Genomic DNA, 15254 nt, shown 5'->3' on the forward strand with positions numbered 1-15254 from the left:
ATAATGTAATATATTTTAATATTTAAAAACCTGAAAAGTTGGAATGTCATACTTAAATAAAAATTATTTCAAAACTTGAATCACTTTGTGATAAGATACAGTATTAGAGGGAATTCACCTTTCAATGGCACTTCCTTCTAAAAGTAAGAGTAATTTTGCTAGAATTTAGTGAGCCCTGTCAAGAAAAAATTTCATGAGTCACTGATTTGCCTCTGATTTGGAGGTCTCTTTTATTTATATATGTAGTAGTAAGTCATTACCTTTCTCATTATTGCTCTGCACAGCTGAATGAGAGATGTTGGGGCCAGTGGCCTCTTGATGTCACATTTCTTAATGATTTCTGCAACGGGGTAAATTCAGAAGTGGCAAAGAGATTCTGGAGAAAGTGTCATTAAAAACTGTTGAGTAGACTCTGGATTTGCTTGAATGTTCTTGATCTGTGTAAAATGGCAGAGCCATGTTCTGGTGGAGGGTAACAGGAAAGGATTTAGTGCTGAAGCAGACTGAAGAACTTTAACTTCCAAAAAGAGTAGAACTAGCTAGAATAATATGTAACCTTGTTCATAACAACAGGTTTGGCATATTTTTTCCTTTACTTTCAGTAAACAGGCAAAGAACAGCCCCGGTTGCTGTGAGGAATGTTGTCCTGGGAGACAGCAGCTACACTCCAAACTGCAGCCCACTAGGATACTAGAGCCTGTGTCTGTGTCAGCAGCTTTGCTGCATCATACCCCAAGTGCTCTAATGACAGTTTAAAACTTCCAGCAGTTAATTGTGTCATACTTCAAGGTTAGATTACATGTGATAGTAATGGAATCTTTTATGAAGGACCACCAAGTGTGTCATGGGCAGGAGATGATGTTGTTGGTCATGTCAGCTTCACTGATTCTGTCTGCTGAAATGTCTGTAGTTGACTGAAAAATAGTGAACTACATTGTGAATAGGCACTTTATTAACTGAATCTGTCACAAGGTAGAAAGTTTCTTGGTTAAAAGCATATTTCAGTCTCGCTTTTGTCAGTGTATCCTACAGATTTATACAGTATCTAGTATCTAGAAAGGTGGTTTAAACTCATGTCTGCTCAAAGGCTGTTGTCTTTGGAAAGGACTTGAATTCTCGAGTCATTCCAGTCTCCCTCACAAACCTCACGTGAGGGATGGAGAGGAGAGGGATAACAGCTTGCAAGCTTTTTGTAACCACAGAAGCCTTACAAATCTTGCAGTCAAAATTCTCGCTCAGTCCTTGTTGGATGCAGGTCATTGTCAAGAGGATTTGTTTCACACTTGAAACAAGTGCTTTAATTATACTTTTTAAGGACACTTTCTTTAAGTCAGAGTAACACTCTGAAATGTAAGGAATATTTAAATATTCATATTCTGAAAGACATCTTGCAGCTTTCCTAGCTTCAAAATTCTATGTTTCTTTTATCAGATCTCATTACCCATATTAAACTAACAGGAAAAAAGAGCATTTGTCAGGAGGGTGCAGTCATGTTAGTTTTTCATCATTCCCTTCAAGCATGACTGAGGTCAGTGAAATTAAAGCCATTCTTTGCTCAGCTAGATTTTTTTATTCAGTTTTGCAATTTGAACTGCCCAGATTACTCTGATTTACGTGAATTTTTTTAGTATTGAAAATGATCTGAAGAGAAGCTGTCAGAGTTCTTTCCAGAAGTCCTTATCTTACCATATTCCTTACTCTAGCTTGCTCAACTGCTAGGTAATACTGGTAAGATTGAATTCCAGGTTAATAATTACAAATAAACCTTCACGGAGGACAGATGCTTAGTTTTACCAGTGGCTCTGCAGTTCTGCAATGTTTCTTTTCATTAACAACCTTTTTATGAACAAGAACGACCTGAGCAGTAAGGTGCTCTAATGGCTGAACGGTAGATTGAAGGGTTAAGATTGAATGATTACGCTGTCAATTAGTGTCTGTAAACTTTATTGTGGAGATAATGGGAATCGTGCAGTGTTTAACAAAGTGAAGCTGTAGTAATCATGCAAAAGCACAGGTTGTGAGTCGTGGATAATAGAACTGGCTTCACTGGGCTAATAGCACTCTTCACAGATGTGACTGTTTTCCTTTGTCCCTCTAATAGAAAAAATGTAAGTAGAAGACTCTTCACCTACCTCTTGAGAATATTACCATCCTTTCTTTTTAAATGAGCTTGTTTTCTGCGTTCCGAGGGGTCTCGGGGCAGTGCGATGAGCACGTGTGCGGCCGCGGGTCGTTACCGCCGGCTGTTTGGACCGAGCGCAGGCCTCGGCCGGAGCTGCGAGGGCGCCGCTGGGCCCGGCCCCGCCCCGTTCCGCTTCCGGCCCGGGCGGGGCCGCGCTTCCGGCCGCGCGCGGTGAGGGCCGATGGCGGCGCTGGGCCGGGGCCTGGGCCGCTTCCCCGGGAGCGGCGGCGGGGCCGGGGCTGGGACCGGGACTGGGTGGGGCTCGGCGGGGCCGCGCGGTGCCCGGCTCCGGCCGGGATGGCTCCCGTAGCCGGGCCGGGCTGTCGGTTGTGCGGCGCCGGCGCCGGGAGCGCGCCCGAGGGTCGGGCGGTGTTGCGGGGTGGTCGCTGTGGTGTGCGTGCCCGGCCGTGCGTGCCCGGCGGGCCGGGCCGTGGGGCGTGGAGGGTTTTATTGTTACCTTTGTTTGTTTTCGATGAGAGCGAGGACAGCCCGGGCGCGCAGCCGTGGATGAGCAGGACGTGTCCAGCCCTCGCAGGGAACCATGGCGTACCAGCTGTATAGGAACACCACGCTGGGCAACAGCCTTCAGGAGAGTCTGGATGAGCTCATACAGGTCGGGGCCTGGGGTCTGGGCGAGTAGTTTAATAAAGACAGAAGTTTTTATCCAGACTGCTTTGTCGTTCCTGTGTCGGGGTGCTTATGGCCAAGGTTTGGGAAACTTCCTGACTGAGATCATAAGGATTTGGTGCTCTATTCGCTTGTGATATTTTTTGCTTTGCATTCTAGGTAAAGGAAAATGTTTTATGTAAGTGGCATAGTCTCATGTGGCTCAGTAAATTAACAGCCAGCTTAAGCTGGAACATTACAGTAAATTTGCTGTTCTTCTGTTTATTTCCAGTAAATATTTATTATAAGAGATCTTTGTGTAGTACAGGATTGAAATACAAAAATGGAAATAAATACAGGAACATAATTGTTTTGTAGATTGTTCTTTTAGAGAGCTGCTTCATTGAAGTGAACTTTGTTTTGATGTTTTTAACTTAAACTATTTGAGCTTACTTTGAAACAACTCAAAACGTGTTTTGTTTTCTTTTCAACTACTTCAGTCACAGCAAATCACACCTCAGTTGGCCCTTCAGGTGCTACTTCAGTTTGATAAAGCTATAAATTCAGCACTGGCACAGCGAGTCAGGAACAGAGTCAATTTCAGGGTAAGGAAATGGTATCTTAAAGTTTTACATGAGAAACAGCAACTAAGTGTTGATGCAGAATGGCATTTAAAGCTGTGTGCTCTAAGCAAGAACTTAAGAGGGTTCATTTTGGCTCTGCTAATGGCTATTTACATGTATATTCTGTATACAGCTGTAAGGCTCATTGCCTTGTTCTGCCAGGGATCTTTTGAATGAATGCAACAATTAGATGATGAAAACAGGGAAGAGGGAATTGCTTTTTTGGTGGATAACATTGCCATCCTCAGTGTCTTGCAGATGAGGAGGGAGACTTCTGCTTCTCGCAGCTGTCCCTAGCAAAAGTGAGATGAGGCCAGATTTTCAGCCACATGAGTAATGTGAAGAGAGACTAGAGAGTTTTAGATCCACCCTTTCACTGGATCATTTTGTAGCTATTTTCTGTAGGTATCATAGAAAAATAAGTTGGGGGGTGTTCCCAGTTAGCCACCCTAATTAATGTTAGATAGCCAGCAAGTTGTTGAATGTCAGCTTGAATGAAAAAAAACCACAAAACCCAGCTTCATGTTAACTTTTGTTGTAATACTTCTTCACAGTCTATGTAGAACATACTCACAGTGTGGGTTCCTAAAAGACTAGTTTTTAAAACAATATAGAGATGTTAAAAATGTATAATTTCTCTAGCACACTTAAATTGTTTTGCATATGTAGCATGGTATAAAAAGCAGTTTAGCATGTGTTTAGTGGGTAAATTTAAAAAAATGTTATTTGGAGCTTAAGTTCTAGGTTGAAGAATGTCAGTTTAAAATATGTAAAAGTGAAGGTCAGAAGTTTTCCCTATTGACATCCTCAGTAATACGTCAAATAGGAGGGATACCCCTTTATGTCACATATGTCAGTTTTGTCACGATTTTTTATTTAAGCTGCCACTTTGTTTAAGCAATATCAGAATTCACATATTGTTATGATCATTGCTGTATCTGATTTTTCTAATGGCCCAGTATTTTAAGAAATGTTTCCTGCTACTGTTCCTTTGTATACATTGGAAAAATTGTAAAACTTCTTTGCCTACCTGAGGAGCCTCCCCTTGGATATCCTGTAATGTCACTCCGTGGTCTTGAGAATTTCATCCACTGGAGGGCATTTAAACTCCAGTTTTCCTCAGAACTGCTTGCTTGCCAGTTTCTATGCATTCAGGTCCACTGTTGGCTTTGTAGCAAACTCTTCTAGAGGGGACTGAGTTCAGTAGATGCTCATCATATTTTCTGTTGCTTTTGAGATGCGTCCTCTAGCAAATGTCTCTTGTCTTTTTCTAGGGGTCTCTGAACACATACAGGTTCTGTGACAATGTATGGACATTTGTACTCAATGACGTGGAATTTAGGGAGGTCACCGAACTCGTGAAAGTGGATAAAGTGAAAATTGTAGCATGTGATGGAAAAAGTAAGTATGAAATATGATATAAATTGAGGCTGAGACATGAGACTTGATTGTTTTTAGAAGGCTTTGACCAAATGTCTTACTAAAGCCAGGTTGACTGTATGACTTAGACAGAAGTAGGGCTCTGTATTCCCTTTTACATCTGATGAGAGATGAAACAAAAGCCAGCTGAATGCTTCCCTGACTCACTGAGGTAGAACCATGTTAGGGACTGCTGTGCACCTGTTGCTGGGAAGTACATAATACTAGAGCAATTAGAAAGTCAGAAGTAATCTTTATTTTCTGTGTGGTGAGTTTTCTAGTACTAACCTATTTCTTAGGATAGCACCATATTTTACTGAATCTGAAGAGTGCTTCATCTGAGCATGGAACTGTCTGAGAAAAGTGTCTAAGCAGTCATTCTCTGGATTTGATAGTTGGGGACACAAACCCAAGAAAAGCTTTTGTGTGCATTTGCAATTCATAAGACTTATTTGTTGTCTAACAGACCCTCTGTTTGTAGACTGCTTGTGGGAGTTTACAGTCCATATCTGCTTGACTGGATTACTTATGTCCATGTCCCTTGAGATTCTTTACATGAAAAAGTAATTCAGTGACTTTTGTGGCAAGCTGCTTTATAAGTTTTAAAACCATCAATGTAGCAGAATATTGCTAAAGCTGTGTGAAATGGTGCTGCTTGTTTCATCCTGAGAGAGTAATGCTAAAAGCAGGAACTGAGCATGGAAAAGGCTTTATTTAAATGCACCACAGACCTCTGAAACAGGTTCTTCATGGCTTCCTGACCCTGGCATGCTTACAATAGTCCCTTCAAGTTGTAGTTCTAAAGAGCTGACAGAATTTATTGTTTTCTCAACTTCTGGTATTAGCCAAGCATATAATCTTACTGCTTGGTTTTTGTGTGCTTATTATAGCTAGTGGAGGAAACCTCACTTTCCAAGTATTAATCATTTTCATTCCTGATAAATTGTGCAGATAAGATTTAAACAACTGGCTGACTTGAAGTTGCTATTAACATTACATTATTTTTTTTTCCCACGAGAAGCTGACTTGTTGAAGGAACAGTACTCTAAAACACTGGCTTACTGTTGTCCATATTTAAGTTACATACTTTTTCCTCAACTCTAAAAACAAGAAAGTAGTAATGGTAGTGTATCAAAAACTGCACTGGCATTAATTGGTGATTCTGACAAAAGGTCAGAACAGAGAATTGGTCTGAGGTGTTTTGTGAAGATCATGCTCATTCTTGCATCTCTTTCAAAATACACGATAAGCTACAGCCCATACTCCACCAGAGCTTATGGTGCTGGATTTGAAGAAACATTTTTCCTTAGTAGACGATAGCCAGATGTGTTTATGGCTGACTGCAGTAAAGGGTTTGTGTATTGTTACGTGTTAGAGCAAAGCTTTTAATATTTTTAGTATTAATACAGCGCTGGAGTTTTGTGCTGGCTTTTCTCAGTGTTGCTAATGGAGGTGAAACAGCATAAGCAGTTCATGCATGGCATTGAGAGCAGTAGAGACAATAGGGTAGGTACAGAACATGTTCTAAAATGCTTGAGGAATGCTTTAGAACTTGGGGAAGATACTTGAGAAAGTTCTTGGTTCTCTGTTTTCAGTGGGGATGTGTATTTGTCTCACTCTCTCTTTTCTTTCCTAGACACTGGTTCCAATACTGCAGAATGAATAGACCTGTGGTTTGTCTGCAATATTTTCTGTTAATATGCAGCACTTTCTGGAGAGAAGCATGGAAAGGGACTGATGATACTCAATTCCTGTGATGCAGATGTGAGTTAATCCATACTAGAAGGCGTCGCAGAATAACAGCGGAAGAAATACCTGTAGCATTTCTTCATTTCACCTTATAGGGCATGAATATAATGTTACCTTTTTTTTAATTACAAGAGATACTGTTGTCTTTTTTTTTTTTTTTTTGTTCAAAATAAATCCTGTAATAAACTTTTATTTAAAAACTTTTGAAAGAGTGATCATTGGAAAACTTTGTTTAAAACTAGCATTAACATGCCATATTTCCTCAAAACTTTCTAAGTGTGTTTAGAGAAATGTTGCAAATTAAAAAGTCTTTCAGTTACAGGGTAACTGTGGTTGCACTGTTAGGTATTGCAAGAAATGTCTGTTACAGAATGATGGAGGAGCACATCAGCAAAAGCTTAGCAGCTCTTGCTGGGCAGCCTGTTTGTGTGTTTGTGACTGCAGCTTTCTGTCTAAATAGCTCTGCTACGTGCCCTTGGCTGCACACTGCAGATGGGTAAGTAACCATTTTTGAAACTAAAAGAGCAGACAAGTTACTTTTATTTCAATTGCGCAGCAAGTATCTGTTTTTGTCTTAAGGGATGTAAATGTGTATCTGTACCATGGTCTTGTTCTACATCAGACTCAATCTTCTAGGTTTAAACTTTTTTTTGTTCTCTAATAATCATGCAGTAACTGAATCTCAACCCATACAAGTATAAAAACTTGCTCTTCCAACCTCCAACCACTTGTAATCTCTTCCTGTCTCTTGACAGACTTCTCCATTTCAAGTTCTCTGTAGCCTTTTGACTCTCCTAATGCAAATTTTATCTTTTATTTTGTTCCAATTAAGTGTGCATTAGAATCATAGAATGGCTAGGGTTGGAAGGGACCTTAAGGATGATCTCGTTCCAGCCCCCTGCTGTGGGCAGGGACACTTTCCACTATCTCAGGTTGCCCTGTCCAACTTGGCTTTGAGCAGTTCCAGGAATGGGACAGCCACAGCTTCTCTGGGCAACCTCTTCTAGTGTCTCATCAGCCTCACAAGGAAGAATTTCTTCCTATTATCTAAACCTTCCATCTTTCCATTTGAAGGCATTCCCTCTGGTCCTCTTGCTCCAGACTTGAACCATTTTTCTGGGATGGTGTTTGCCCAGGTGCTGGATCTGCTCCTTCTGTGGAGGTTGTTTCAGTTCATGGAGCAGGGAGCAAAGGGAAGTTAAGGCAGTCTGGTGCCAGTATTCTTTCTGCTTTTTGTTGTTTTTCTCCATAACTTTCTTGCCACTTGCTATTCTTTTGTGTTTAAATTTCAGATAATCCTGCAAAGTTCATGTGATTAATGTACTTTTTGGTCTTGGAAGATTTAATTTACAACTAAAAGTATCAACTGCTCTTCTGCTGTACTAAACTATTGTAATATCCAGTGGAAGACACATCATTTCACTTACTAGAGCATCAGCATACTTGCTGCTGTCTATTTGGTTCTTCTTTGCCTGTAGTGTTCTGTTTATTGATTTAATTGTTGATTTCATTTTAATTGCTTCTCAGCAGCAGAGAGAAATTAAAATATATCTTTGCATCTTGCCATTGAACTGGAATAGATGTTTCTATTTAGAAAGTAAATTAACTTAAAGAAATTGCAGGGAAGAGTAAATACCAGTGCAGAACTGGCCGTGGATGACTGCCTGTTTAAACATGGTTTCCAAGAAAAAGGATTTTGTCAATTCCATAGGTGTGCAAACCAGGATGTTATCTGATGTAAGCTGTTTGCACAGCCAAGGATGTCAATACCTGTCTTCAAATGTTATCAGAGAGGCCAAATTTAAAGTGCAGAGGAGGAAGAATTTATGATGAATTTCCAGAAGAAGTTTAATCAGGATCATTATGTACCTCTGCACGATGACTAGGCACAGTGAGGTAGAGGAAAGTTACTCAAAGCACAGGTACTTGTGTTTAAGGATTTTGGCAGCTTAGGGGGTAGGATTGTTCCTACTGACCTGGGTTTGCTTTGCTGTAGTCAGAAATTTTGGGGTGGGGAGGAAAGTAGGAGCATGTTACAAAGTACTTTAGTAAGACTGTACTGGGAGATGTGAACTTTGTTTTTGCTGTAACCTAAAGGGTGGTTTGTTAGGATTGGCCATTGTGGACTAGGGGTAGTAATTTACACGTGTATTAACGTTTTGGTTTGCATCTTGGGCTAAAAGAACCTGCGCTGTTCAAGGAAGTGGAATATTGTTCACTGAGGCTAGTTAACATTTAATGGTCATTGCTGTTGCAGTCAGAGGAAAAAGAACACCCTAACCCTGCTCCCTGAATCAGTTTTACTCATGAGTGCAGATACCTTTATTGTATCTGCAGTCATGAGTAAAACTGATTCAGGGAGCAGGCTTTATTGTGTTCATATTGTTCATGTTTACTTTTTGTTTCTTACCTGTTTTCCTCCAAATTCATTTTCATTGACCCATCTCTTTATTATAGGGCATCTCAGAGGTGATCATATAAACTATCAAATGTGAAGCAAGAAAGAAATAAATCCTCCTAACCAAAGCTAAAAAAGAGCTGTTACAGACCTGTTGTGTAAGTATGTAATAAGCCACATTGTTCTTGTAAAAATAAAGTGAAAACCAATTGGAAATAAAACATAAAGACAGGTTTAAACCAGAAAAATAAATCTGTTATTAAATCTCAGAATTATAGTTTCATCTGCACTTCTTGAAAGGTGAATTTGCAGCATATTACCTCAAACAACTGGTGGCTTATCTAGAGTTCAAGTTGTTAGTTAACGATTGTAGACAGAAGTGTCAGAAGTAGATTTTTTACTACACAAAGTTAATACTTCTGATATTACTTCCAATTGGACAGCCCATGATTTTACTAATGAGTTTCATATGGGGTTTAACTGTTCATCATAATTATATGCTGAATTTCATATGGTTCTATTAGATTCTGTTAGATGTCATTCTATTACTTTGGGCTGGTCTTACTGTATTCCAAATTCATTCTTTTTTCAGTTCTACAACTAAATGGCAAGTTACATGATTTCTGTGCTCTGTTGCCAACTTTCTAAGATGCCAGCTATCTGATATCTAACATCCTTTGAGATCTCTGGAAGGCAAAAGTTCTGTATTAGAGTTGAGTGGTGGCTTTTACTGCCATTTCTAATGGCAGAGACACACCACTGTTTTGATGTATGACTGCACTCATAAATATGACATTCCTAATGTCTTTGAAAAAGGATATGCTGAGAACATGCCTTTGTAAGAATCTTTTTGTCTCAGTTCACCTTAAGCATTTGGGAGTAGGCTCATTCTTTCAGAAGAAATTAGGTCACTACTAAAAGAAGTGATTTGAAAATAAATTTGCACAAGATAGCCTTTGTTTTTGCAACCAAGTCATCTGAGAGGAGTTCTGGATAGTAACACCATTAGAAACAGGAAATTTTGTTTGGATCAAGAAAATTGGATGTTGAGGTTTGCAAGTTGTCTGTCTCTGCAGGTAATTAATAGTGCCAGAACAGTCATTTTCATCCAAAGCAGTGATCTCTGAACAGGAGGGCTGCCTAGGCTGTGTTGTTAGATAACTGCTGTCCCTCCTACTGAGTAACCAAACTGGCTTATGGTATGCTGACTTCCCTTGATGCTTTCATATTCTATGAACTCTTTCTAATCTGAATAAATGCTTAGATTCTCATCTAACTGGGAAGGGCAAAGATTGCAGTGAGTAACATTAAAAGAAAAGATATTTTGACTTTGCTAAGAGGCTTACCACGGAACAGATTTCAAGTGGCACTTTGCGCTCCTATTGTAAATTCTTGTCTCTCTCTCTCTGTTTGTAACATTTTTGTGTCTGGCAACAAATGAAACACTGTTATTACAGTGTGTACCAGCAACACTTCATGTTTCTGAGAGAAGGAAGAGCTGAAGAAGTTAAACATATATACAAAGTCAAGGGGATTAAAATTACTGTTGACAAGTCTGTAAGTAAGTTGTAAGTATGTATCTTCCTCTACAGGTATATTTGCAAAATACTAGAGAGTGCCCTCATTCAATAATCTTTCACTATTTCAAGCTGGGATTCCTTCCAGCCCCCCCAAACACCTTTGTTCTTTAAGAAATAAAGTATTTAGTTTTTACAAACATCCATTTCATGGATGGATTTGGGTTTGATGCAATTTCTTAAAACTGTTAAGTATGGGGATTTTTTGTCTACAGGAATATGCACATGTTCTTCCATTTTCTAAGGGAAAAAGACAACACTTTGCCACAGTTAGCAACATGGTGACCCTTCTCTGCCTGGTTCAGTCCAGAAATGTGAATGTATCCCAGCCCCCCAATGAACCCCTTGGCACTAGTTTGCCATTTTGAACTAATATGTATTAAGTTAAAGTAAGCAAAAGAGTTCTAAGAAGCAAAATCAGGTTAGGCAGCAGTGGTTTGATGCAGTCTTCTATGGTGGGAGACTTGAGTTCTTACCCTAAGTCACCAGAGAAGTTTTGTTTGTTCTAAAAGAATGTACTAGACATGGAGATAATTTCTATTTAATGTTGAATTTGCTGCTGAAACCATTTCAAAAACTTGCATGTTACCATCAGGTTAGCGCAAAGCTTTAATCTCTTCAGCAAATGCTTGCTTACGTAAGTTGGAAACAGCTCCCCTCTGGATCAGTAATTCTATTCATTTGCTCTTTTTTCATAAACAAATGCCCTATGATACATTGGGTATTTATGTTTGAGACCTTTTCTTCCCAGTACTTGCTGTTGTTGTCTGTGAAATCATCATGGCATTTTAAAAATCACTATTTTACAACCAAGTTCACTTTAAAATGTCTAACAAAATTGCAATGACACACCTTTTCCAGTCATTTACTTCATCTTCTCATCCTATTTAAATCAATGTTTCAAAAATCCATGTGACTGCAGTCATAACTTCATCTAAATGTAGCCAAGTGTTATGGAATTGCTTCAGATGTTTGTATAATGCTAATTCTCCGCTATAGACCTTAAATTTGTAAAGGTGAGTGTTTACTTACAAGAAAGTTACTTGTAGAGATTTTTCTTTTTAAATAAAGACAACAGCATTAATCTCTTAGCATTACAGGTAGTGAAAAGCTGTTGGATCCATGGAAAGTGGCAAGCTTTAATATGAGAAGGTGAGAAAAATAGAATTTTGCAAATCTTCCTTTCAGCTACTAGAAACTTTTAAAAACAATGTGTTAAGTGATTGGTTTGTTCATTGTCCAGTACTGGATGTGGTATTTACAGTACTGAAATATCACCAAAATATCTTTTTTTTTTTTTTTTTTTGGGGGGGGAGGGTTGTATTGGGAAGAGAGATGTAGATTTTGGAAAATGTAGGTTTGCATACCATTGTGTGCATCACTGTGCCTGTGTTTTAGACGGAGAAGTGGGTGCACAAAGGGTTAACTGGTGTAATGCTGCCTGCTTTTTTGCCAGGAGCAAAAACCATTCTCCTCAGAGGACATAGAACACCGAAGCGCTATGAATTTTACTATCTTGGATTTTATTGAAGGTTGGCTTTTAACCATTAACGAGTTTTGATTGAGTCAAAGTTTAAAGTGAGGCAGAAGCAGCAGCCAGATGTTCAGCTGAGCAGCGCTGCGGGTGCCACGAGCGGGCGGCGGCTGCCAGGTGCTCTGTGGAAAAACAAATTAATCCTTGTTTCAGCTCTGCCCCTAGCCGGACCTGGGGGCACCGTGGCTGGGCCTGCCTGTCTGCAGGCAGCAGCCCGGGGGTCGCCTTTGCCGATGGACTCGGGAAGGAGCTGTACAGCGCCCCGCCCGCCTCCTCCAGCGGCTCTGGGCGAGAGCGGCGCTCCCGCGCCCCGTGAGGGGACCCCGCGGGCCGGGGCGGGACGGGAGCCGAGCGGGACGGGGCTGAGCCTCCTCTCCCGTCCTTCCAGATCGGCCCTTCGCTCCGCCGGGCCGCCCCGTCCGTCTGTCCGTTCGTCCGACCCTCGGCGGTGCCGCAGCCCCGCGCCCGCCCGCGGGGCTTCTCCTCGGGGCGGTGCCGAGGGGTGGGGCCCTCAGGGGATCCTCTCCCGTCGTCCCCAAGGCGCCGTCGGCTGGAGTCGCCCACGGAAGGCAGCAGGCGCTGGCCAGAGTCTCCGCGGCTCTCCCTCAGAGCCCCCGGCCGTACAGGGCCTTGTGGCGCAGGTACTCCTCGAGACACTGGACGGCCGCATCGTCCACCTCGGGGTCGAACTTGTTGGCCAGGAGATGGTGTTGCTGCAGCATCCAGGGCACGTCGCCCACCCCGTAGATGCAGATGGAGCGCTGGTGGCGGCCGGTGCAGGGCGGGTAGGGCGCGCCCTTGCTCATGTCCCCCTCCAGGTACTCCCACTTGACCAGGCGGGGAAGGGCGGTCATGTCCGAGAGCTGGAACTTATCGCTGAGGGGCGTGCCCCCCGGCACGCCCGGCATGCGGTTCAGGGTGGCCCAGACGTACTCGTCAGGACTGTAGCTGTCCTTGGACCACTCGAGGAACTTTTGTGCTGTGGGGTTCTCGAAGATGTACCGCACGAAGTCCCGTGTGACGGCGTTGTACGCGCTGCCCGTGAACATGGGGTAGCTGTGGGGCGGGGGCAGTTTCTTCTGGGAAGTGCGAGAGATGGTCTCGCCCACCTCGTGGTGATACTGCCAGCGCTGCTGCTTGGCGGCCGAGGGCCTCTCGGACTCCATGGTGTTCTGGCCCTGCAGCAGCTGCAGCGCCCGGACCATCTCGGCGTTGGTCTTGATGGGGAAGTCGGTGCCGCAGGTGTTGATGAGGTAGCGCCATGGCACGGGGCTCTGCAGGAGGTCCTGCATGCAGTTGAGGTCGGCCTGCACCCGGGACCAGGAGGCATAGACCACGCTTTCCAGGCGGCTGGCCACGAAGACATTGGGGAAGCAGGCAGCAATGGCCCTCACGGCCTCCTGGAAGGCGGCCGGGGATTTGCTGTCTACATGGACGCAGTAAACGTTCTGGGGGGCGTAGACGGACCGCAGGAGCCGCTCAAACATGTCGATTTTGTGGTGGATGATCATGGAGTAGGCGATGGGGAACTCCTCCTCCTCCTGGCTGAGCGGGAACTCGATGTAGCGCCGGGTCTCCTTGAAGGCTCTGCAGTCACTCGTAATGTTCAGGTACTCGACGGGCGTCGGTGAAGCCCTTCTGTTGGCCACTTCCAGGTTGCTGAGCTGCGCCTCCTGGATGGCTCTCTGGTCCCCGCGGACGACCCCCGAGCAGTCGATGCTGAGGCTGGGGGAGAGCTCCAGCTCCCGGTAGAGGCGGGGGTGGTCGGCGGGGTCGGGGCGGGCGGTGCCGCGCAGCACCAGGGCGGCGGCGAGCAGCGCCAGCGGCCCGAGCAGCAGCGCCCAGCGCCGCCGCGCCGCCGGGGCCCGCTGCCAGCACTGCATCCCGCGCTGGGCTGCCCTGGCTCCGGGCTGCGCTTCCGCGAGGAGCCCGAGCCGCTGCCGCACCGAGCAGCCCGGCAGCTGGGCACCTGCTGCCTCTGGGAGGTGGGGAAGCAGTGCCCGGGCGGTCCCGGTGTGACCGCAGGTGAACAACAGTCCCCTCCCTCCCGGTGGCGTGGCTCTGTTGGGTTTTATCGACACTGGGGGTGGTTCTGTATCTTCTGTGTCTGGTTAAAAGATATTTCATCTTATCCCTATCCAGCACGTAATGCAAGGAAAATTTCTCTAGAACTCAACCCTCTGTAATGCACTTTTTTGAAAGACTTTACTAGATTACTTTGGTGTCTAACCTGCTTTTCCAGTGTTCTGATTGATAGGGAGGATGTGTGCTAATATCTTTATAAAAAATGCGATGGGAGAAGGTGTGCACCTTAATGGCTCTGCTAACTTCAAGCAGCAGGTTTGTTACAGAGTCCAGACAGTTCGACTCCTGAAAAGAGACAAAGGTCTGCACAACCTGAACTTTTGTGGTATAGGTAATGTGTCAGAGACATGTAGATATCCAGGTTTATAGGTAATAGGTAACCTAAACTCGTGGTGAATCAGCTTGCTGCCTCTCCCCAAAGTTATTTGGATTATTTAGATTAGATTAGTTATGTGAGAAATACCTAACCCTGCACGAGGCCTGTAAAATTAGTTTGCAGGCACACACCTAAAAATACTTAGGGCTGTCTTTGATCTTCCTTTAATTTTTGGTTATGTAATAAAGTATTATTTTGCAAAATTAGTGTACTGTCACTGACTGCTATTTAAGCAAAAATTTTCCTAGGTGTACTTTGTATGTAATTTGCTGTCAAGTACATATCTTATAGTAAGATACAGTATTCTCTTGTGAACCACTGTATTTCACTTTTTCTTTTGTGTTCACATAAGGAATGTTATTTTTGTCAAGTAGTAATGGCTCTTTTGAAAAGAACTGTTATTTTAAAAATCAGTTATTCCTTTGAACTATGGCAGAAATTGAGAAGAAATTACATTTCCATCTTCTTGGCTGTTCAGATTTTTTTTTAACACTCTCTGCTGGTATCGTGATACTTATCTAAAAGTATAAGTTTTGTCTTGGATGAAACAAGTGTTTGGCTTATAGTTTTGAGATTTATAGTTTTAAAATTACCGACAAACACTCAGAAAATTTCATTATAGCTTTCTCATTATGTATCTTCAGACACCAGAAGGTCAGTGTTCTTTTTATGTGGAGTATTTGGCACATACTCCAGAGTTGGAAG

At 42.9% G+C, this 15254-nt stretch overlaps 2 protein-coding genes and 1 long non-coding RNA gene across 4 annotated transcripts; 1 reads left to right on the plus strand and 2 right to left on the minus strand.

Moving 5' to 3' along the window:
- Window positions 1-205: 205 nt before the first annotated feature.
- LOC132333261 (uncharacterized) lies at window positions 206-2290 on the minus strand. Its single transcript, XR_009488111.1, has 2 exons — window positions 2133-2290; window positions 206-462 (listed from the first exon to the last, which is right to left on the minus strand). It is a non-coding gene; the product is annotated as an uncharacterized LOC132333261 (long non-coding RNA).
- GTF2A2 (general transcription factor IIA subunit 2) lies at window positions 2290-6741 on the plus strand. Of its 2 annotated transcripts, XM_059858170.1 has the most exons (5): window positions 2290-2353; window positions 2660-2795; window positions 3289-3393; window positions 4686-4812; window positions 6467-6741. In XM_059858170.1, exons 2-5 carry the CDS (start codon window positions 2724-2726, stop codon window positions 6490-6492), a joined length of 330 nt encoding a protein of 109 aa, XP_059714153.1. In that variant the 5' UTR covers window positions 2290-2353; window positions 2660-2723; the 3' UTR covers window positions 6493-6741. The 2 variants fall into 2 exon arrangements, with proteins under 2 accessions (XP_059714153.1, XP_059714152.1); XM_059858169.1 differs by lacking the exon at window positions 2290-2353 and having other exon boundaries at window positions 2471-2795.
- A 5315-nt stretch (window positions 6742-12056) lies between these two features.
- On the minus strand, window positions 12057-14129 carry GCNT3 (glucosaminyl (N-acetyl) transferase 3, mucin type). Its single transcript, XM_059858162.1, has one exon. It carries the CDS (start codon window positions 13969-13971, stop codon window positions 12694-12696), a length of 1278 nt encoding a protein of 425 aa, XP_059714145.1. The 5' UTR covers window positions 13972-14129; the 3' UTR covers window positions 12057-12693.
- Between the last annotated feature and the right edge of the window lie 1125 nt (window positions 14130-15254).

This window comes from Haemorhous mexicanus, chromosome 13 (genome assembly GCF_027477595.1).
Source record: "Haemorhous mexicanus isolate bHaeMex1 chromosome 13, bHaeMex1.pri, whole genome shotgun sequence".
NCBI classification, from domain to species: Eukaryota; Metazoa; Chordata; class Aves; order Passeriformes; family Fringillidae; genus Haemorhous; species Haemorhous mexicanus.

What these genes read in the sequence shown, in the direction of transcription:
- GTF2A2 (XM_059858170.1), top strand. Translation starts at nt 2,724, where the DNA reads ATGGCGTACCAGCTGTATAGGAACACCACGCTGGGCAACAGCCTTCAG. An exon ending in GGAACAGAGTCAATTTCAGG is followed by an intron (nt 3,394 to 4,685) that starts GTAAGGAAATGG and finishes GTCTTTTTCTAG; the next exon opens with GGGTCTCTGAACACATACAG. An exon ending in TGTAGCATGTGATGGAAAAA is followed by an intron (nt 4,813 to 6,466) that starts GTAAGTATGAAA and finishes TTTCTTTCCTAG; the next exon opens with ACACTGGTTCCAATACTGCA.
- GCNT3 (XM_059858162.1), bottom strand. Translation starts at nt 13,971, where the DNA reads ATGCAGTGCTGGCAGCGGGCCCCGGCGGCGCGGCGGCGCTGGGCGCTG.